This window comes from Maniola hyperantus, chromosome 3 (assembly GCF_902806685.2).
Source record: "Maniola hyperantus chromosome 3, iAphHyp1.2, whole genome shotgun sequence".
Taxonomy (NCBI): domain Eukaryota; kingdom Metazoa; phylum Arthropoda; class Insecta; order Lepidoptera; family Nymphalidae; genus Maniola; species Maniola hyperantus.
The window spans coordinates 16,944,054-16,964,946 of NC_048538.1; the positions used below are offsets into that span (position 1 = coordinate 16,944,054).

Genomic DNA, 20,893 nt, shown 5'->3' on the forward strand with positions numbered 1-20,893 from the left:
TTTAGCGTTCCGGTACGATGCCGTGTAGAAACCAAAGGGGTATGGGTTTAATAAAAACTGCCATACCCCTTCCAGGTTAGCCCGCTATCATCTTAGACTGCATCATCACTTACCACCAGGTGAGATTGCAGTCAAGGGCTAACTTGTATCTGAATTTAAAAAAAAAAATTAGAGCCTCAATAAGCTCAACCGGTAAAGGAGTGGACTGAAAACCGAAAGGTCGCCGGTTCAAACCCCGCCCGTTGCACTATTGTCGTACCTACTCCTAGCACGAGTTTGACGCGTAGTTGGAGAGGAAAGGGGAATATTAGTCATTAACACTTGGCTAATATTCTTACAAAAAAAAAATTAGCATATAGGCCAGCCTGCCAGACAGCTTATGCTCGCGAGTTCGTCGGCGTGGACTACACAAATTTCAAACCTTTATTTCACCCCCTTGGTGGAATTTTCAAAAATCCTTTCTTAGCCTACGTCATAATAGCTGGCAAATTTCAGCCCGATCCGTCTAGTAGTTTGAGCTGTGCGTTGATAGATCAGTTAGTCAGGCTGAAATGTGGCATTGTAAGTGTGGTAAATCGGGCGGAATAGAAATATACCCGGATACGGAATAATCTACCACCTTACAAAGATTAGAGGAAAAAAAAAATAATTTTAATTTACTTTACTTGATCTATCTACCTAGTAAAGAATAGAAGCTAGCCGTCGACTCCCTTGTAATGCATATGAGGTGTTATAAATGAAATTTGCTAGATGTTAGGCAAAATTGTTTTTAATGTAACTTTTACCGGGGTCGCTTAATACAGAATGATGGCTAATAATGCTTAGTTATTCTAGCTTAATGCCAAGACTTAATTTAGATACATTAGAATGACTTAGGTAGATAGTACATAAGATCTATGTTTTAAATTTAAGATGCCATTGGCATGGAATAGACAATGACACAGTAAAATTCATAAAATTGTTTCAAAATAAAAGCTCAGTAGTAAAGACAGGGTTCTTACTGTACACATACACTAAGAAGGTTCACTAAACTGTTGCAGGATACAAACATATGCTTACTTGTAGGTGCGAAGACTGCAAGGTAGCTGGACGGCATCGGCCAAGATCCAAAACTCAATTTATTTGATTCTTCACAACCGAAATGTTTCATTACAAAGATTTTCACCAAGTCTTATCCATAGAAATTAAGTTGTCAACGTGAATGTGCAAAAGAAATAAATACGAAAACCGAAAACGCAAACGGAAAACTAAAACGGAAAACTGAAGCTAAACGTAAAACGTAAACGTAAAACAGAAACCCTATTGAACTCCTGGCCACCAATGGTTTTCAGAAGTCCACCCACAACCCATTATCCTCATTTATTTGGGAAGATAAAATAACTGGAACATAATTGATGAAACATTGAAATACGTTAGGATGACTAAAATTTATAACTATTGTATTTTCCCAGGCGAAGCCATGGGCGAAAAAGAGTGAGATTTTCCTGGAACGAAAAAAATTCGTCTTCACATGTTGACTCCAGGAAAATTCTAAATCTCACCTATCGGTGTTGCCAGACGCAACCCGAGTGTGGTCGCTCTCATTTAGTTTGATCATGAAGCCAATTCATTTTTGAATATTTGCGGAACCTAAGGATATATTATAAGAACCGTTTTGTTAATGACTTAACAATAAACAAATGATATTATGGTTTTATTTAATTATTTTTGTTTTATTTTTACGACAATTGACAACGAAGCAAACGCCATCTATTGTGGCTCGGATGAACTCTGAACATCGACCCACGCGTAGTTCTGCACCTTGATGCTAGGTGGCACCAACATACTTTGAACAAAATAGATTTTAATTAAAAGCGAAACGCTAATTAGTAGTTCAAAATTTACAACGTCACAATACTTCCCCTCCTACGAAAAGGTTCAACAGGTTGAACCGCGCTGCCCTCAGCGTCATCCAACAACTACTAACAATTTGCCTGAAACAAACAAACAAAAAAAACACAGAAGTTACGCGTGAACGCACATCTACTACTAACAAGGAAAATTGTCTAACAAAATAAATATACTGAAAACAGTGTAAGGTTTTATACATTATACTTAACTACACAACCCTAACTTCTAAAAAGAATATATACAAAAAAACTTCGTGGTGTCTAAGACACTTGAGTGGAAACATCTTGGCATCATTCTTCAGCTGACTGATAGAATGCGTCTAGGCCTACGGTGGTTCACTCTTTTAAACTACCATCTTAATATTTGTTACTCAACAAATACGGAAAAACTGGTTGTGAACGGGTCCATCTGATATGGCAACCGTTCTCTATCCCATTTGGAAAAATAAAACCGAATCAAAATCGGAATATGAGAAAAAAAAACGAAATAACTCTCCTAGAAAATAGATCTCGGAACAGAATCGGAAAAATAACAGAAATGATCCATTATCTAGAAGGAAAACGAAAACAAAACACAAAACCCCCCCTTTTCGTTATCCCCAAAGTACGATATTTGCATTTTTACTTTCTCAACCGGTTGGTCTACCACAAGCATTCCAATCATCACATATTCATCCCTACATACATCCACTACATTCATCCTCAACTGAACCATGGTAATGTAACTGTTAACTCAGAACATCACTACACTCATTCAAATTCCTAATTGAATATTGATAACTTAAATATTCAAACAGTTTAGACCAAACTAAGTAATGGCAAATATCTACTTCTTAATATCCTTAATATGCCAAGTGCCTATTGGGTGGTTGTCAGCTACTCTAACTAGTTCATAAACCAAAGGTGACAAAACCTTGACAACCCTGCACTTTTCATACTTAGGTGCCAGCTTAGCTGCGAAAAAATTTGTAGCGTCGCTTTGTGGATAGGTCTTTTTCCACACTATATCCCCAACAGAATAGCTTGCAGACCTACGCCTTAAGTTGTAATGCGTTGCATACTCCGCATGAGCCTGAAACAAATTTCTCCTAACCTGACCAAATATGTCCTCCAAAGTTCCAAACTTACCTGCGTATTCCTCCCTTGGAATTCCGGCCTCGTACTCCTTATCCGTGTCCTTATAGAAGGAACCATTTAAAACCGGTTCTCTAGCGTGGACAAGGAAGAACGGGGAGAATCCAGTGGATTCATTAACCGCACTGTTTATGGCGAACTGGACCTTGTACAGGTTTTCGTCCCAGGACCTGTGGTTATCTTTCACAAAAGCGGCTACAGCAGTCATAACAACCTTATTGTACCTCTCAACAAGGTTAACTTGCGGAGTGTACAGTGGTGTGTAGTGTAATTTCGGAATATTATAACGCTTAATGAGATTACGGAATTCAGATCCTGTAAATTGGGACCCATTGTCCACAATCACAGTCTCTGGAACACTATGGTTCAAAAATACAAAATTCTCTAGCGCTTTAACAACAGCGGCACCTGTGGCACGCCGTAACGGAAACAACATTGTATATTTCGAAAAACAACACGTCACCACAAAAAGAAATGTAAATCCTGATTTAGACCTAGGCAAAGGTCCGACTAAATCAGCCGAAATGACCTGAAAAGGTCTCTCGCAGACTTTAGGCTTCCCTAGCAGACCTGGAGTGGCTGATGTCGTGTGTTTATACGCAGAGCAAGTATCACAATTCTTAACGTACTCAACCACGTCCTTATACATACCACGCCAAAAATATCTGAGGGATAATCTGCGATGAGTTTTGAACACACCAAAATGACCTGCAGTTGCGTCTGCATGGTTTTGTTGCATAATGCTAAGGATGTCGTTCTTGTGGACTACCTCTTTCCAGTCGAACTCACTGAGAAGCTGGTATTTACATTTACTGTAACGATATAGTTTATCGTTCAAAATACAAAAATTCGGAAAATTTGCTGGATTGATTTTACAGCCATTAAATGTTTTGTCATACCAGTCATCTACCAAAACTTGTTGACTAGAGTTATCATTACGATCACCAACTACATCTACGTGTATGAGTCTCGACAAGGTATCCGGAACTACATTATCACAACCCTTCCTATGTTCGATAACAAAATTATACTGTGATAATCTACAACCCCATCTGGCGAGTCGTCCTGAGGGATTTTCTAAATTTAAGAACCACTTTAGGGATGCATGGTCTGTGATAATTGTGACTGGCTTGGAACCAAAATAAGCCTGAAATTTCTCCACTGCAAAAATCACAGCTAGAGCCTCGCGTTCCGTCGCGCTGTAATTCCTTTCGTTTTTATTTAGGCTCCTACTGACATACGCAATGGGATGATCGCAACCATCGGTTTCTTGCGTTAGCATACCGCCAACACCATATGCAGAAGCATCACAATGTATTTTGAATGGTTTTTCAAAATTCGGTACCGCAAGAACAGGTGCGGTTACCAACGCATTCTTCAATGTATTAAATGCTACCTCTGCCTGTTCGCTCCACTCAAATTTAGGTGCGTTCTTTCCTTTACTCGTTAGTCTATTGAGTGGTGCAGCGATGGTTGAAAAATTCCTAATAAAGCGCCTGTACCAAGAACAAGTGCCTAGGAAAATCTTTACCTCCTGTGCAGTTTTTGGGGTCGGAAAGTTCAAAACTGCGGCAACTTTTCCAGGATCTGTGCGTAAACCAAATTCATCCACTATATACCCTAAATATTTCAAAGAGTTTCGAAAAAAATTACATTTATCAAAATTTATGGATAGTTGAGCCATTTTAGTTTATCCAGAACTCTGTTTAATAAAATTAAATGGGTTTCAAAATCAGCAGAACAAATAACAATATCATCTATATAACAAAATACTATTCCATTTTCAATATCACTACAAAAATTTTGATTAAATAACTGGTCCATTAACCTCTGCTGTCGTGCTGGTGCACCGCATAGGCCAAACGGCATGACTTTAAATTTGAATAACCCTCTACCAGGAACTGTAAAACTGGTTTTTTCCTGAGAGTCGTTAGCTAATGGAATTTGCCAGAAACTTGAACTTAAATCAATCGATGATAAAAACCTTGCCTCTTTCAAGCTATCTAGAATTTGTGGAATGTACGGTATTGAGTATGAATCCCCCTTTGTCACTGAATTTAATTTCCTGCAATCTAGGCAAAATCTCCAGTCTCCATTTGCCTTTTTCACTAAAATTGCTGGGTTATTCCAAGGGCTTTCACTCGGAGTAACTACGTCCATTTCCAGCATCCTATCTAACTCTTTACTTAAAGCTTCCTTCTTTTCGGGAGAAAGTGGATATTGTTTTATTTTTATTGGCAAGGCATCACCGGTGTCAATAACATGTTCAATTAATTTTGTTCTACCCAATCCAATTTTCTCTGAAGAAATATCTAAAAATTTATTTACTACAGACTGGGCTAATTCTTTCTGTTGAGATGATAAGTTTTCAAAAGAAGTGATGGTATGAATTTGTTCATTATCAATCGCACAAATATTGTAAAATTGAGAAGGTGCCTTAATTAATTCTAAATTATCAAAAATGCCAGGGGCTAACTGAAATGTTTTCCAAAAGTCACAGCCAAAAATAACATCCGCTATTATAGAGGGTACTACAAAAAATTTTATTATGTGAGTTACGGAATTATAAGTAATCGGAATAAACATATAACCCATGCAATCAAGTTTGTCTCCATTTGCCACTGAAAATGTGGTATCAATACTGCTATGCAATTTATAACCGAATCTCAAAAAAACCTTGTGCGCCTGGTTACCCAAAATTGACGCGCAAGCACCGGAATCTAGTAAACCTGTAATCTCAAAACCGTCAACAAAAACCTTTAAATGTGGCCTAAAGTCTCGTTTATCCACTGAATACAGAACTGTGTCAGGTAAAAGGGATGTTTTGTTGTTAATGACCAAGTTCTTTACTTGTGTCTCTGCACAGTTCTTACTAATTAGTTTTTTGAATTTTTGTCCGGAGCGGGTTTACTAATCGCCTTTTTACTACAACTTGGACATGTCTTTACTGTAAAGTTCTGACGTCCACACGAAAAACATCTAATAAATTTCGGAACTGTCCTGCAAAATTTAAAGGAATGGTTACCCTTGCCGCACTTGTAACATAGTTGTTTATTTGTTTTCGAAAAATCAGTGCCTTTACTTGTATCAACCTTAGGTGCAGGTGTGACTGAAAGTGTGTTTATCTGTTTTGTCACTTGTTTGTAAGCAAACTCTGAACTTAAAGTTGCCTTACTGTTAGTAGGCTCAGAAAATAAGGCGGAACGCTGCCTCGCAGCCTCTAGTTTGCGACACTTTTCCTTCAACATTGTGACAGACTTAATGTCAACAAGAGCTAATTGTTCTGAGTAAAAAGGGCGAATATTATGTAATAAAATTTGTAACTTTTGTTCTTCGGAAAGTGGTGTTGACAACCTTGAAAACATGCAAAACATTACAGCGAAATAGATAGACACAGGTTCTTCAGAGCCTTGTGTTCTTGCTCGAATTTCACCTAGCAACCTGTAGTCATAATCTACTGCATCAAATTCCTCTAAAAATAAAGTTTTCAATTCTGACCAAGACGAAACTTGACATTTGTTGCCTCTGTACCATAACAATGCTCGGCCTGTAAAAAGATGAAATGCAGAAACAAATAATTTTCCATCTGAAACGCCATAAGATCTTTTATATTCCTCAACGCGTTCGATGAAACTGCGTGGATCACCCTGTCCGTTGAAATGTAACTTCCACTTGGCAACATTTTTATCACCAGTGCAGTCAACGGCGGTACTCTCGGAATCCAGTGATTCGTCGTGAGACGACTCATTGTCAGCATCTAATCTGGAAATCAAACTCTGCAACTTTGTATGTAAATCACTCTTCCTACTTATTAAGCTGAGTTCGGAACACTGTATTCTCAAAATTCTAAAGTACAAATGTGAAGCTAAAGCTTTAGACCTACAGAGGGCATGTCTATCTTTAGTGTCAGAACACTTTTTTAATAAATCTTCTAAGTCTTGAAGTTTTTTAGTAATAACCCCTAACTCACTTTCAGAAGTGAAATCCGTCTCTAAAATTGATTCAGAAGGAATTTCCTGAATTAATTGTTTTAACTGTTTCTTTAACCCTAGCACTGTAGGTGCTGGAGTTTCGGAACGAATGGATACCTCATAACACAATTCGTCCTTCAAAAGTGAATGAAACTGGGCAAAAGTCTGTTCCATTGTGTTAAGTCAAAACACATTTAACAAAATATCGAGCTTGTGTAACTGTCTATGTTTAGCCTTATACAAATTGGTTAAACACAAACACAAAAGAAGTTATTTAAACTATTAAATATACACAAGCAAAATACACAACAAAAACAATATTCTTAAGTCTATCCTAACCTATTTTATCAATTATGTTCCTATTCCAAAATATTGTTAATAATACAAGCACATATTATTACTATAGTAAACAAAATATAACAAAATAAAACTTCCCAAAATTGAATAAATGATTGTAAGGTGCAGTATCACCTTTATGAGTACACAGTGTGTTACAACCTTTACAATTACAAAAGTAAACAGGCAACAAAGTTGCAATGAACTCTGACTAGCATATTATCTTTCAAAAAAAACAAAGAGATTGTGCAATGGTTTGATGGCTGTTACTTTACACTTTTAACACATAACCTAAAATACAACAAAATCTGTTTCTAAATGTCACTTTAAACTACCAGCATTCAATTAAACTTAACATGTTTTGTGTGTGAAGTAGCTTTTATCATAACCTTAACACAGCTCTAAACAAAATTTCAACAAAATAATGAAGTATCAAGTCACTGAAAAAAAATTGTTCATAACTTCATACTTGAACTTAATGTAATCTCTGAATATAGTTTATATATTTAGTTTCACAAGTTGTAACTCTTAGTATTTATAAATGTATGTGTGTAACTAGTTAACAGGACATAGCGTTTCAAAACTTTAATTATACTAAGTTACCGGAATTTTCAAACATAAGATGTACTTACTATTGAAAGCAATACCCAACAACAACTCAGTTAAGCAATGTTTATTACTAAACTGAAGGCAAACATTCACTTATACACCTCAAAGGTAAGTCAAATAACATAATTGAACGGCATAAGCACCATTTATAATGTGTTAATTAAATAAGAAAAAAAAACCAATGTTGGACTATACTCAGAAAATTACTTAAACTATCAAACAAAATTTCTAACTATTAGTTATTATTTAGTTAGTTAACCATAAAAACAGCTTAGTGCTCTTTGCAATGTGTCACTACTTAGAAAATTGTACAATCAGCGGAGTACATTTCATAAATTTTACAAAATTTCTCAAAATATACAGAAATAACTATATAAAAAAACGTTCGGGCGCCATTTGTAAGTGTGGTAAATCGGGCGGAATAGAAATATACCCGGATACGGAATAATCTACCACCTTACAAAGATTAGAGGAAAAAAAAATAATTTTAATTTACTTTACTTGATCTATCTACCTAGTAAAGAATAGAAGCTAGCCGTCGACTCCCTTGTAATGCATATGAGGTGTTATAAATGAAATTTGCTAGATGTTAGGCAAAATTGTTTTTAATGTAACTTTTACCGGGGTCGCTTAATACAGAATGATGGCTAATAATGCTTAGTTATTCTAGCTTAATGCCAAGACTTAATTTAGATACATTAGAATGACTTAGGTAGATAGTACATAAGATCTATGTTTTAAATTTAAGATGCCATTGGCATGGAATAGACAATGACACAGTAAAATTCATAAAATTGTTTCAAAATAAAAGCTCAGTAGTAAAGACAGGGTTCTTACTGTACACATACACTAAGAAGGTTCACTAAACTGTTGCAGGATACAAACATATGCTTACTTGTAGGTGCGAAGACTGCAAGGTAGCTGGACGGCATCGGCCAAGATCCAAAACTCAATTTATTTGATTCTTCACAACCGAAATGTTTCATTACAAAGATTTTCACCAAGTCTTATCCATAGAAATTAAGTTGTCAACGTGAATGTGCAAAAGAAATAAATACGAAAACCGAAAACGCAAACGGAAAACTAAAACGGAAAACTGAAGCTAAACGTAAAACGTAAACGTAAAACAGAAACCCTATTGAACTCCTGGCCACCAATGGTTTTCAGAAGTCCACCCACAACCCATTATCCTCATTTATTTGGGAAGATAAAATAACTGGAACATAATTGATGAAACATTGAAATACGTTAGGATGACTAAAATTTATAACTATTGTATTTTCCCAGGCGAAGCCATGGGCGAAAAAGAGTGAGATTTTCCTGGAACGAAAAAAATTCGTCTTCACATGTTGACTCCAGGAAAATTCTAAATCTCACCTATCGGTGTTGCCAGACGCAACCCGAGTGTGGTCGCTCTCATTTAGTTTGATCATGAAGCCAATTCATTTTTGAATATTTGCGGAACCTAAGGATATATTATAAGAACCGTTTTGTTAATGACTTAACAATAAACAAATGATATTATGGTTTTATTTAATTATTTTTGTTTTATTTTTACGACAATTGACAACGAAGCAAACGCCATCTATTGTGGCTCGGATGAACTCTGAACATCGACCCACGCGTAGTTCTGCACCTTGATGCTAGGTGGCACCAACATACTTTGAACAAAATAGATTTTAATTAAAAGCGAAACGCTAATTAGTAGTTCAAAATTTACAACGTCACAGCATGCAGATAGCTATTATGACGTAGGCATCCGCTAAGAGTAAGAAAGGATTTTTGAAAATTCAACCCCTAAGCGGGTGAAATAGGGGTTTGAAATTTGTGTAGTCCACGCGGACGAAGTCGCAAGCATAAGCTAGTAAAGTACTAAAGATTAAAATGTTAAGTGCCACGCTCTAATTAAGCCGTGTATGAAAACGCCTCGCGTACATTTTCTTGACGGCAGAAATGTCGTGATACAAAGTGATTAATTATGCTCTAGTTTACCGAGGTTGTTATTCCATTAACGCACAAGTTACCTAAAGCACTTTTTGTTGTGTTTCGCTTAGTAATAAACAAGGACATCAAATGTAGTTTAGGTATTTTACGAGAAATACTATGACTATAACTTTTTAGTCAGTAAAATATATAAGATATCAATAAAGTGCTAATTTCATTATCGCCATCATTTTAACCAATGGAAAAATGTCTCTTGAAAACATCAATTTAATGCCCCATTTACCGACGTGTTAGTCTATAATTAACGCATACGTAAAGCACTTTTTGCTGAGTTTCACTTGGCAATAATTAAGAAAAACCGCGTGATAAAGTGGGAGTTGAATTCGCACACGAAGGGTTCCGTGCCATCTTACAAGATATTATAACGTGGTAATTATGTACTTTTTAATTTGCAATTCGGGTATTTTTTTAATTATAAAAATTATCAGTGTCAGTAAACAAAATAATTAGCAGTGATGATGCAGTCTAAAATCGAAGTGGCTAACCTGTTTAAAGTAGTTTTTAACTAACCCATTATCGAATAAAAAAGAAAACCCCCAAGAACTCAGAAAGTCATAGAAGTGAAGCTAAAGCCGTGTTCTAATTAAGCAGCGTATGAATAATTCGAGAGAACCTGGAGAGAGTTTTTTGAAGGCACAAGTGTTGTCGCGATACCCAGTGATTAATGTCGCCCCAGTTTCCACGACGAGTTTTACTATTAACGGCGACTATTTCTGTTATAAGTCAAACGTGAATAGGCATCTTCTAGGCAAGCGCGCTCCATCTTAGTCTGCATCATCACTTGCCAGTTGCCAGCTGCAGTTCTGATTACAGACAAAGCGCTAGTCTATAAATACTTACTTATTCCTTTCATTTTAACTCTAGTGAATATTTTATTCTTGAGCAAAACATCCATATTAAAAATGCGATGTGTCCTGAGCTTAACAGTTTTTGTTTTGTATTACTCAATGTCAGTATTAAGGAGCTCGCGAAGGTGAAACCACGGCGATATATCTGGGCTTTAATAAAGCGTGCTATAAAATATCGCCGATTACTGTCGAGGGGTGCTGACGTGGTTCGGGGAAGAAACAGTGAAAGAAATACATTTGTAACGGTTGACACATAGATGGTAGGATTGGTGTGATGCTGATTCCAAGAAAATAAGTCATCATGTGACATAATGCCTAGGTTTTTAGGGTTCCGTACCTCAGAAGAAAAAGGAACCCTTATAGGAATCATCTGTCTGTCTCCCCCTCCCCCCCCCCCCTTTTGGGGGGGTGGGGGGTCTGGGGTTTATATTAACCACTAGGATATTACAATTTAAATTATGAGCAACTAGATGATGCCCGCAAATTCGTCCGCGTGGATTTCGGTTCTTTAAAAATCCCTTTTCCGGGATAAAAAGTTGCCTATCTCAATTTCCGAGATGTAAGCTACCTCTGTACTAAACTTCATATAAATCGATTAGAAAGATGGGCCTTTAAGAATCCCATGGGAAATCTTTGAATTTCCGGTATAAAAGCCGGTAGCCTATGTCCTCCTTCTCCGAGATGTAAGCTAACTCTGGACCAAATTTCACCAGAATCGGTTAAACTGTTGGGCCGTGAAAAGCTAGCAGACAGACAGACAGACAGACAGATAGACAGACAGACACACTTTCGCATTTATAATATATATATATGTATGGATGTATGGATTAGTAAAATGTCAATAAAATCTAAACATTTTTTCACACGAAAAACCGGAAAATATCGCTAGTCATTTCACTCCGAGGAAAATAATGTATTGAAATTGGATCGGTAGTCTCGAGTTGAGAAATACGAGTAATAAGACATAATGGAAAAATCGTGCCTTTTAATTTAATTTCGCTCGGAGAATTACTTGCACAATTCAGAGAAAAACTGACGTAACAAGGTAATTATGGTAATATTATACGACTAGGGAACTGGTGAATGAGATGTCGTTTTGACTCATTATGAAGTTATGATTATAGGATTATAGGTTATATAAGGTAGTATTTTTTAGATTTGTAAAACCTTTAAAAAAAGCGGTCATTGACTTTTTGGCAGCTTTTTCTTAGAAGAACTGCATTCCAAACTTATTTTATTTTATTTTATTTGTTTTTTGCAATCAACAGCGATATATACAATATAATTTTACATAATAACAGACTGAAAATAAGGCCAAATAGGAATATAAATTTATAACAGTACGTTTGATAATTTAAACAAGCTTTACAATAATATAATAATATGAATATATAAAAGTCAATTAACTAGTAAACTATGATTGTAAACTACAAATAGATGGACTTGCTTCTTCAAAGTGCGTAAAATAAATATTTGAAGTTTTTCGAATACGTATAAGTATACAACTTTACATAGTATGATGCAACATTAAAATAATTATAATGAGTTTGTTGTTGGCTCTTCTCGGACCTGGGCGCGTTTGGAACCCAAGTATGTATTAATTATTATCACCACTATATCATCTTACAAATTAAAATTTTGACCATCAGTAAGCGTAAAATTTTATTTATTCGGAATAAATAATTTGAGTTTGAGTTTTTGAATTTAAATGTTACTAGCTGATGCCCGCGACTTAGTCTGCGTAGAATTAGGTTTTTAATAATCCCGTGGAAACACTTTGATTTTTCGGGTTAAAAAGTAGCCTATGTCACTCTGCACTTTATCTATACGTATGCAAAAATCACGTCAAACCGTTGCACCGTTGCGACGTGACTGAAGGACAAACCAACAAACGAACACACTTTCTCATTTATAGTAAGTGTACCCTACTGGTGCTCTAAGCTATAAAGCTTCCGTATTGCGCGTATTTAATAAGAAATATAAAAAATATTTCTCATCATTTGCTCTGCCACAAAAAAAGGAACTGCTATTATTCGCAGCTCTCACATGAGCAACCTATAAAGCCATTTAAATCCATCAAAAAAGGGAAAAATAAAAGATATTTGCTCGGAATAAATTTCCTATATCCACATCAAATATAAAACACCCCTCAGATCTGACTTCGCTGCAGATCAAACGGCGGGATTTTCATATTATATTCCCGGGCGATGCCCTTTGTCTCAAACGGGTTCCAAACTCGTAGGATATTTCTCAAACTCATATTTTTTAATATACCTAAGCCAATGAAATTGGGGTCGATTCCCGTTTTTCTCTAAACTAAATTTAGAGTATCTGCATATATCTTTCTTTTTAGCGTTGCTGAAAAACGACGGAACATGAATTTTACATCGATATAAATGACAAGATATGGTCAAGCGAACAAAATTTTTCACAGTTTTGGAACCAAATAAATCAGCGCCACCTCTTAGTTAATGAACGACCCGTTTGAAATCCAGACGTCACTGAGGTTGCATTAGTGCTAAAGCACCACTGAGTCGGTGCCATTTTGTTTGTTCAATAGCCCTGTCCATACTAAGCAACACCTATATAAGTCAATGGAATTTTAACTTTAAAGACACTAAAGCCATCTTGGTTTCTTATTATTTTTTATTATAGCGGCGCGGCGTTAAAAATGCACAGTGTGAAAATTTCAACTCTCTAGTCTCTACCTATTACGGTTCATGAGATACAGCCCGCTGACATACAGACGGGACAGTGGAGGCTTAGTAATAGGATCCCGCTGGCACCCTTTGGGTACGGAACTCTAAAAAAACCGGCCAAGTGCGAGTCAGATTCGCGCACCGTTGGTTCCGTACTACAGTCGTCTTTTTCCAACATTTTGCACGATAAATCAAAAACTATTTTGCGTAAAAATAATAACAATCTGTTTTAGAATGTATAGGTAACGTTCTTTCATAATAACCAACTTGGTATATTAATCTTACTTTGAAAATTGAAAATACCTATTCGTTCATGAACAAATTTTTTTTGTGATGTAACCACAAATTCACGGTTTTCGGATTTTTCCCCTTACGGGTGCTGTAAGATCTACCTATCTGCCAAATTTCATGATTCTAGATCAACGAAAAGTACCCTATAGGTTTCTTGACAGACGCGATAGACAGGCAGACAATAAGATATAAGATTTCCTTTTTTCCTTTTGAGATACGGAACCCTAAAAATGAATAAACTAGCGCAGGCCGCTAGTTATTGGTGCTGCATTTTGGAGATACGAATAAATTACTATAATGGCGGAATTAAATGAAATAAATTTCCAAAAATAATTGATAACAACCTGATATTGAATATTTTACGTTTAAATATTACGAATTGCTGTAAAATTTGTATTGGCATAAAATTTAAATGAGCGCGATTTAACGTCGTTATTAAAAATTATTATTTTATTAATAAACTAGCTGATGCCTGCGACTTCGTTCGAGTGGATTTAATTTTTTTAATCCCGTGGGAACTCTCTGATTTAAACACGGGAGTTTTAAAAACCCCTCCCGCTCTTTACCAAACCCGAATTATATGTTTGGTACAGAGATCGCTTGTATCGCGGAAATTGACATAGGCAATTTTTTATCCTGGACGATCAAAGAGTTCCCATGGGATTTTTAAAAACCTAAATCCATGCGGACGAAGTCGCGGGCATCATCTAGTTATATTATAAAAGTAATACACCTAAATATAAATAAATGAAAGGAAAAGGTGACTGACTACGATTGACTGATCCATCAACGCACAGCTCAAACTACAGGACGGATCGGACTGAAATTTAGCATGCAGATAGCTATTATGACGTAGCTAAGAGAGGATTTTTGAAAATTCAACCCCTAAGGGGGCGAAATAGGGTTTGAAATTTGTGTAGTCCAAGTGGACGTAGTCATGAGCATAAGCTAGTTAAATAACTTGCTTTAACGGAGAAGTAAAACATCGTGAGGAAACCTGCATGCCTGAGACTTCTCCATAATGTTCTCAAAGGTGTGTCAATACAGACTTGGCCTGCGTGGTGGACTACGGCCAAATGCTTCTCATTCTGAAAGGAAATCCGTGCTCAATAGTTAGCCGTTGGGTTGATCATGAACTACTAAGTAGATAACATCTCCGTATTCCACATCAAAGATTTACAATGGGCAAAACTACTAAGTAGATAACATCTCCGTATTCCACATCAAAGATTTACAATGGGCAAAACTACTAAGTAGATAACATCTCCGTATTCCACATCAAAGATTTACAATGGGCAAAACTACTAAGTAGATAACATCTCCGTATTCCACATCAAAGATTTACAATGGGCAAAACTACTAAGTAGATAACATCTCCGTATTCCCCATCAAAGATTTACAATGGGCAAAACTACTAAGTAGATAACATCTCCGTATTCCACATCAAAGATTTACAATGGGCAAAACTACTAAGTAGATAACATCTCCGTATTCCACATCAAAGATTTACAATGGGCAAAACATTTGAACTCCGATAGAGAAAGTGATAAGATTATTTGGCTCGACCCTGGAACTCGTTCTATTGACAAAGTTCAAGTGTTCTCGTCATATCTTGATAGTTTGAGGGTAGCTTGCATAAATTATCCGACGTCAAATAGTTTTCCTTTATAGAGACAGTTACAAACCGCCGTTTCCCGTGTAAAAGTTAGTAAGTTGTTGCGAATTCAATAAGGGTAGTCTTCTGTACTTTAGGTTGGGGTGCGTAAAATATATTGTTAGTAGTTATTGTTAGTTTATGATTCCGTGGCGTCACCCGGTTCAGGGTACCAGCTGAAAATCAGCGCTGTATGTTCTTGTGCAACAAGGCATGCATAATGCTGAGCTGGGACCCTTTTTCAGGTTGAGCCACACATGACAGTTTGTTCCAGCGCTTCTTTTTCTTGAAGCTTGAAGCGCGTTGGGCTTATACTCGGGTGGAAGAAGCGCTGGAATTACCAGCTCTTAGTTATAAGATGTGATGTGTGGCACGGTTTTGAAAATAAACGTCTTTTCTTTCTTTCTTTCTTTCTAATTTTGAATTATAACGATCTCTACTAAATATTATTCAAATTTTGTTCATGTTCGATAAAAATCGAATGAGCACAGAGATTTTATATGTATAGGTACTAGTTTATCCCTGCGACTTCGTCCGCGTGGACTAAACTAATTTCAAACCCCTATTTCACTCTCTTAGGGGTTGAGTTCTCAAATGGTTCTCAATAATCGTTTCTTAGCGGATGCTTACGTCATAATAGCTATCTGTATGCCAAATTTCAGCCCGATCCGTCCAACATTTTCAAGTGTGTGTTGATAGATCAGTCAATCAGTCAGTCAGCTTTTCCGTTTATATATTTAGATGGATTCGTTGTCAAGAGAGAGCTCTATATTAATTTCTTTCCGTAGATAGAGTATACAGCTAACAATCACTACCCATATTATAAATGCGAAAGTGTGTTTGTTTGTTGGTTTATTGGTTTGTTGGTTTATTGGTTTTTGGTTTGTTGGTTTGTCCTTCAATCACGTCGCAACGGAGCAACGGATCGACGTGATTTTTTGCATGGGTATAGTTAAAGACCTGGAGAGTGACATAGGCTACTTTTTATCCCGGGAAATCTAACAGTTCCCCCCAACAAAACGGAGATGGCGTCATCCGCAACCGATAGACGTCCACTGCTGGACATAGGTCTCTTGAAGGGACTTACAGATGCTACGGTTTTGCGCCGCCTGAATCCAGCGGCTCCCTGCGACTCGTCGTAGGGACCCCAACATCTATCGGTCGTACGAACTATGTGCCCTGCCCATTGCCACTTCAGCTTCGCAACCCGTTGAGCTATGTCGGTTACTCTAGTTCTCCTACGGATCTCCTCATTTCGCGGGCATCAGCTAGTCTTAAACATAAACAAAGCAGCTGCTCTTTGTTTTTAGATGCAATTAAGAGCGATGGGAAATTTTATTACCATCAAAGGGGTTCATTATGCGGAAATATGTTTTTTCCATTTTTGAAGTTAATTTAAAAGGTATAACAAAGTTCATCCGGCGAAAGTTTTTCCTGTATCAAAAAGGGTTTACCGAGAAAAAAGGGAGTAATAAAGTATCCAATTTCCGTTCGAAGGTGAAAGGTAATAAAAGCATTATCGAGGACCCACTCTCGAACTTGCTTTGCACCTTCCTCCAAGATTTATATCTATACAAGTTAGTATATATGTAACAAGTTAGTATATAATATATATGTATAACTTCAGTATTTTTTTTCGGAACGCTGTCTATACGGGTGTACCAAGTTCACCAAATCATTAGGGATTTATTGCAGTTACATAAAATAGATTAAACACTGTGACAACTGATAAGGAAGGACTTAACACTACGGCGGGCCGGGAACAACTGAACTACTGACGCTATTTCTTACAATATATGCCCGAGTGGCTAGATGCTAGCGTAAGCAGTTCCCCTACCCTAGATATCAATTAGGATCGTTAGAACGATTATCTCTTAATTTTTTTTTCTTTTCTTAAAGGATATTAGCCACGTTGAACGACTAATAGGCCCCTTTCCTCCAACTAAGCGTCAAGCTTGTGCTAGGAGTAGGTACGACAATAGTGCAACGGGCGGGGTTTGAACCGTCGACCTTTTTCGGTTTTCAGTTCACTCCTTTACCTATTCAGCTATTGAATAGAATAGAATAGAACAGAATAATGTTTATTGAGGCTCAAATCTATCATCATGATCAACTCATCGCCAACTAACTATAGAACACGGGTATCCTCTCAGACTGTAAAGGATTTTGGCTTCGAGATGTCTTCTTGACCAAAATTCCTCAGTGCTTGAAGAAGAAAGTCTTCGAACAGTGCGTGTTGCCAGTGATGACATATGGATCCGAGACATGGTCGCTAACTAATGGGCCTCATAAGAAAGCTCAGAGTCACTCAGCGGGCGATGGAGAGAGCTATGCTTGGAGTTTCTCTACGTGATCAAATCAGCAATGAGGAGATCCGTAGGAGAACTAGAGTAACCGACATAGCTTAACGGGTTGCGAAGCACGCAGTTTTGGAAGACCCCCCCACTAGGTGGACGGACGACATCAGATGAGTCGCAGGCAGCCGCTGGATTCAGGCGGCGCAAGACGGCGCGTGTGGAAGTCCCTACAAGAGACCTATGTCCAGCTGTGGACGTCTATCAGCTGATGATGATGATTGTGATTTATTTTCATTATGTACTTAGGTAATTTTATTTTTGTTACAGGGACGCGGATTTGGTTCAGACTACCAACAGGGGACAAGAATGCGCGCAAGAGTAAGTTTTAAAAATTTACTTTAGTATCTGACCTGATGTCCTGACCTGTGTTGTGATTGGCTGAATTTGTGCTATTATTCTTGTAACAATGCATTGTAACCAATAGTGAGCGTGCGTCAACCAATCAGCAGGGCGATTGTCTAAAACCTGCATCAATCATTATTACAATCTCAATTGTTCTGATTAGCTGAATTTGTGCGATTCTTGTTGCAACAATGCATTGTAGCCAATAGTGAGCGAGCATTAACCAATCAGAAATGATTGCGATCGTGACATTGTAGCTGATATTCTAAATCGCGCAGCTGAATAATACAAAAATATTATATCAAGAATACAAAGAAGCCTACCTTTTCAACAGCCAAATAAACATTATTTCACGAATTTTGACATTGACGAATAATTTTGACAGAATCCTAATACAAGACAAAACCCGTCCAAATGTCTCACTACTCAGGGCCTATTATACGGTTGTGAACCAGGCCCAGCATTACCCAATTTTGGTACAACAAACACAATATGTTAAACTGTACCTACTTAAAGAACATTACACGTGTTCCTTAAATTCGGCTAAACCAAACCCGGCTTACTTTGGCAACGTAACGCGACCGCACGATGTCACGTGGAAGCCACAAATCGTCTTGCCAAGTGACGCAAAACGTATATATAACAAATATAACAAATTGGCTGTGGCATGAAACGAGTCGACTCTTGCCTTAATTATGCCAGATTAAAGGCACTCGTGGTAATGTGGTAGAATCTGTACCGTGACGCATGCTTAGAACGCCTTAATTGTATTTAAAGTAAAAACCGGCTAAGTGCGAATCAGAACTCGCGCACCGAGGGTTCCGCACCTACTAAAGTCGTATTTTTTTTACATTTTGCACAATAAATCAAAAACTATTAAGCATAAAAATAAATAATAATCTGTATTAGAATATATAGGTGAAGCCCTTTCACCTATAAAACTATATAAAAGGAAAAGGTGGCTGACTGACTGATCTATCAACGCACAGCTCAGCTGGACGGATCGGGGTGAAATTTGGCATGCAGATAACTATTATGACGTAGACATCCGCTAAGAAAGGATTTTTGAAAATTCAACCCCTAAGGGGGTGAAACAGGGGTTTGAAATTTGTGTAGTCCACGCGGACGAAGTCGCGAGCATAGACTAGTATTCAAATAAAAATCAAACTTCGTTTGTATGGAGTGCGCTGGGAATACGCTTCTCTGATAGTTTGACCATGTTGACTAGTCTGAGGACCATGCATAATCAGATTAGGTTCAAATGTTAGTTAATTAGTACCTACGCTTAGATAATAATTAATCTTCTAACACGAGATCATATTATATGCATATAATTCCATATATTTATACAGGGTGTAACCAGAACTCTAGCAAAATTTAGCGTTATTGTTATACTACCTAAACACAATCCAATACCAATAACCATTTGCCTCATTTTGTAGTTTCAGTGATTTAGTTTTTTTTTCGAACCAGCAATGTATACCGTGCAAAACTCGGGTCAATGCCCCACTTACGACGCGGAATTGAGTCCGTGTGGTGCCAGCGACTTCGTTCGCGTGGAATTAGGTTTTTTAAAAATCCCGTGGGAACTCTTTGATTTTCCGGGATAAAGAGTACCCTATGTCACTCTCCAGATCTTTATCTATACGCGTGCAAAAAATCACGTCAGTCCGTTGCACGGTTGCGACGTGATTGAAGGACAAACCAACAAACAAACACACTTTCGCATTTATAATAAGGGTACTGATGATTTGAACGGACTCTATGATTCATGTGTCACGTCCGTGGCATTAATTCACTGACTCCAAATCTCAATATTTGCTAGATTGCGTGCAGCATCTGCAGCAACAGCTGTTTTGATTTCACGCAGTGTGCATTCAGGCATCAACACTGAAACTAACCTAGCTATATGCCACGTAGCTATAAATGGCTTCGTCAGTTCCAGTGTGCTTAGTATTGGTTTTACATCTCACTAACGTTGACAGAGTTCGATTGTCGAAACACTATAACGTTAAAGTAAAATGGATTTATGCTTTAATTTAAAGTCAAAAATTATACACCACCGATTTTAATTTCGCAAGGTTTGAACTTGAAGTCTTGAACGGCTACAGGATTGGAAAAAACCAAGACATGTTTTGTTGCCAAAATATATTTTTAACACTATGCCACATTCATGGTTTGAAACTGTTTTTTATAGAAACTTGCTTAAAATTTCGCTTTGTACCTATGTATTTTTCTGTATTAATTTTTTAGTGTAAACTAAAAGTATATTCATTCATCTTAATCCTAATCAAATTCTAATAATATTATAAATGTGAAAGTGAGAATGTTTGGATTATCGTTACTCAATCACGCAAAAACTACTGGACGGATTTGGCTGAATAGAATAGAATAGAATAGAATGTTTTTTTATTCATGTAAACTTTTTAAAAGTGCTTATGAATAGTCAGGTAGTTTTAATTTACCACTGAAATTTGGAATGCAGATAGATTAAAACATAGGCTTCTTTTTATCCCGGAAAATCAGAGTTCCCACGGGATTTTGAAAAACGTAAATCTACGAGGACGAAGTCACGGGCATCATCTAGATAATTCATAATTTTTTTATTTTAAACTTTTATTTTGTTTAAAACAATGCCAACCTTGGCTGGGTGTGAATGTATGAACGAACTTGAATTTTAAAACAAGGAAATTAAGGACCATTTTACTTTGAAGTTAAGTGAAGTTTTTCGACGCTTGAATTCTATCAACATTAGTGGA

The 20,893-nt window shown here is 37.0% G+C and overlaps 1 protein-coding gene across 16 annotated transcripts in view; it reads left to right on the forward strand.

The window, feature by feature from the left end:
* The window catches only part of mmd (disintegrin and metalloproteinase domain-containing protein mind-meld), a 642,845-nt gene that overhangs the window by 389,761 nt on the left and 232,191 nt on the right, over window positions 1-20,893 (forward strand). For all 16 annotated transcript variants that reach the window (XM_069509480.1, XM_069509491.1, XM_069509485.1 and 13 more), the window contains one exon: window positions 18,060-18,110. In XM_069509480.1, the coding sequence (XP_069365581.1) occupies window positions 18,060-18,110 (51 nt within the window). The remainder of the gene's footprint in view (window positions 1-18,059; window positions 18,111-20,893) is intronic.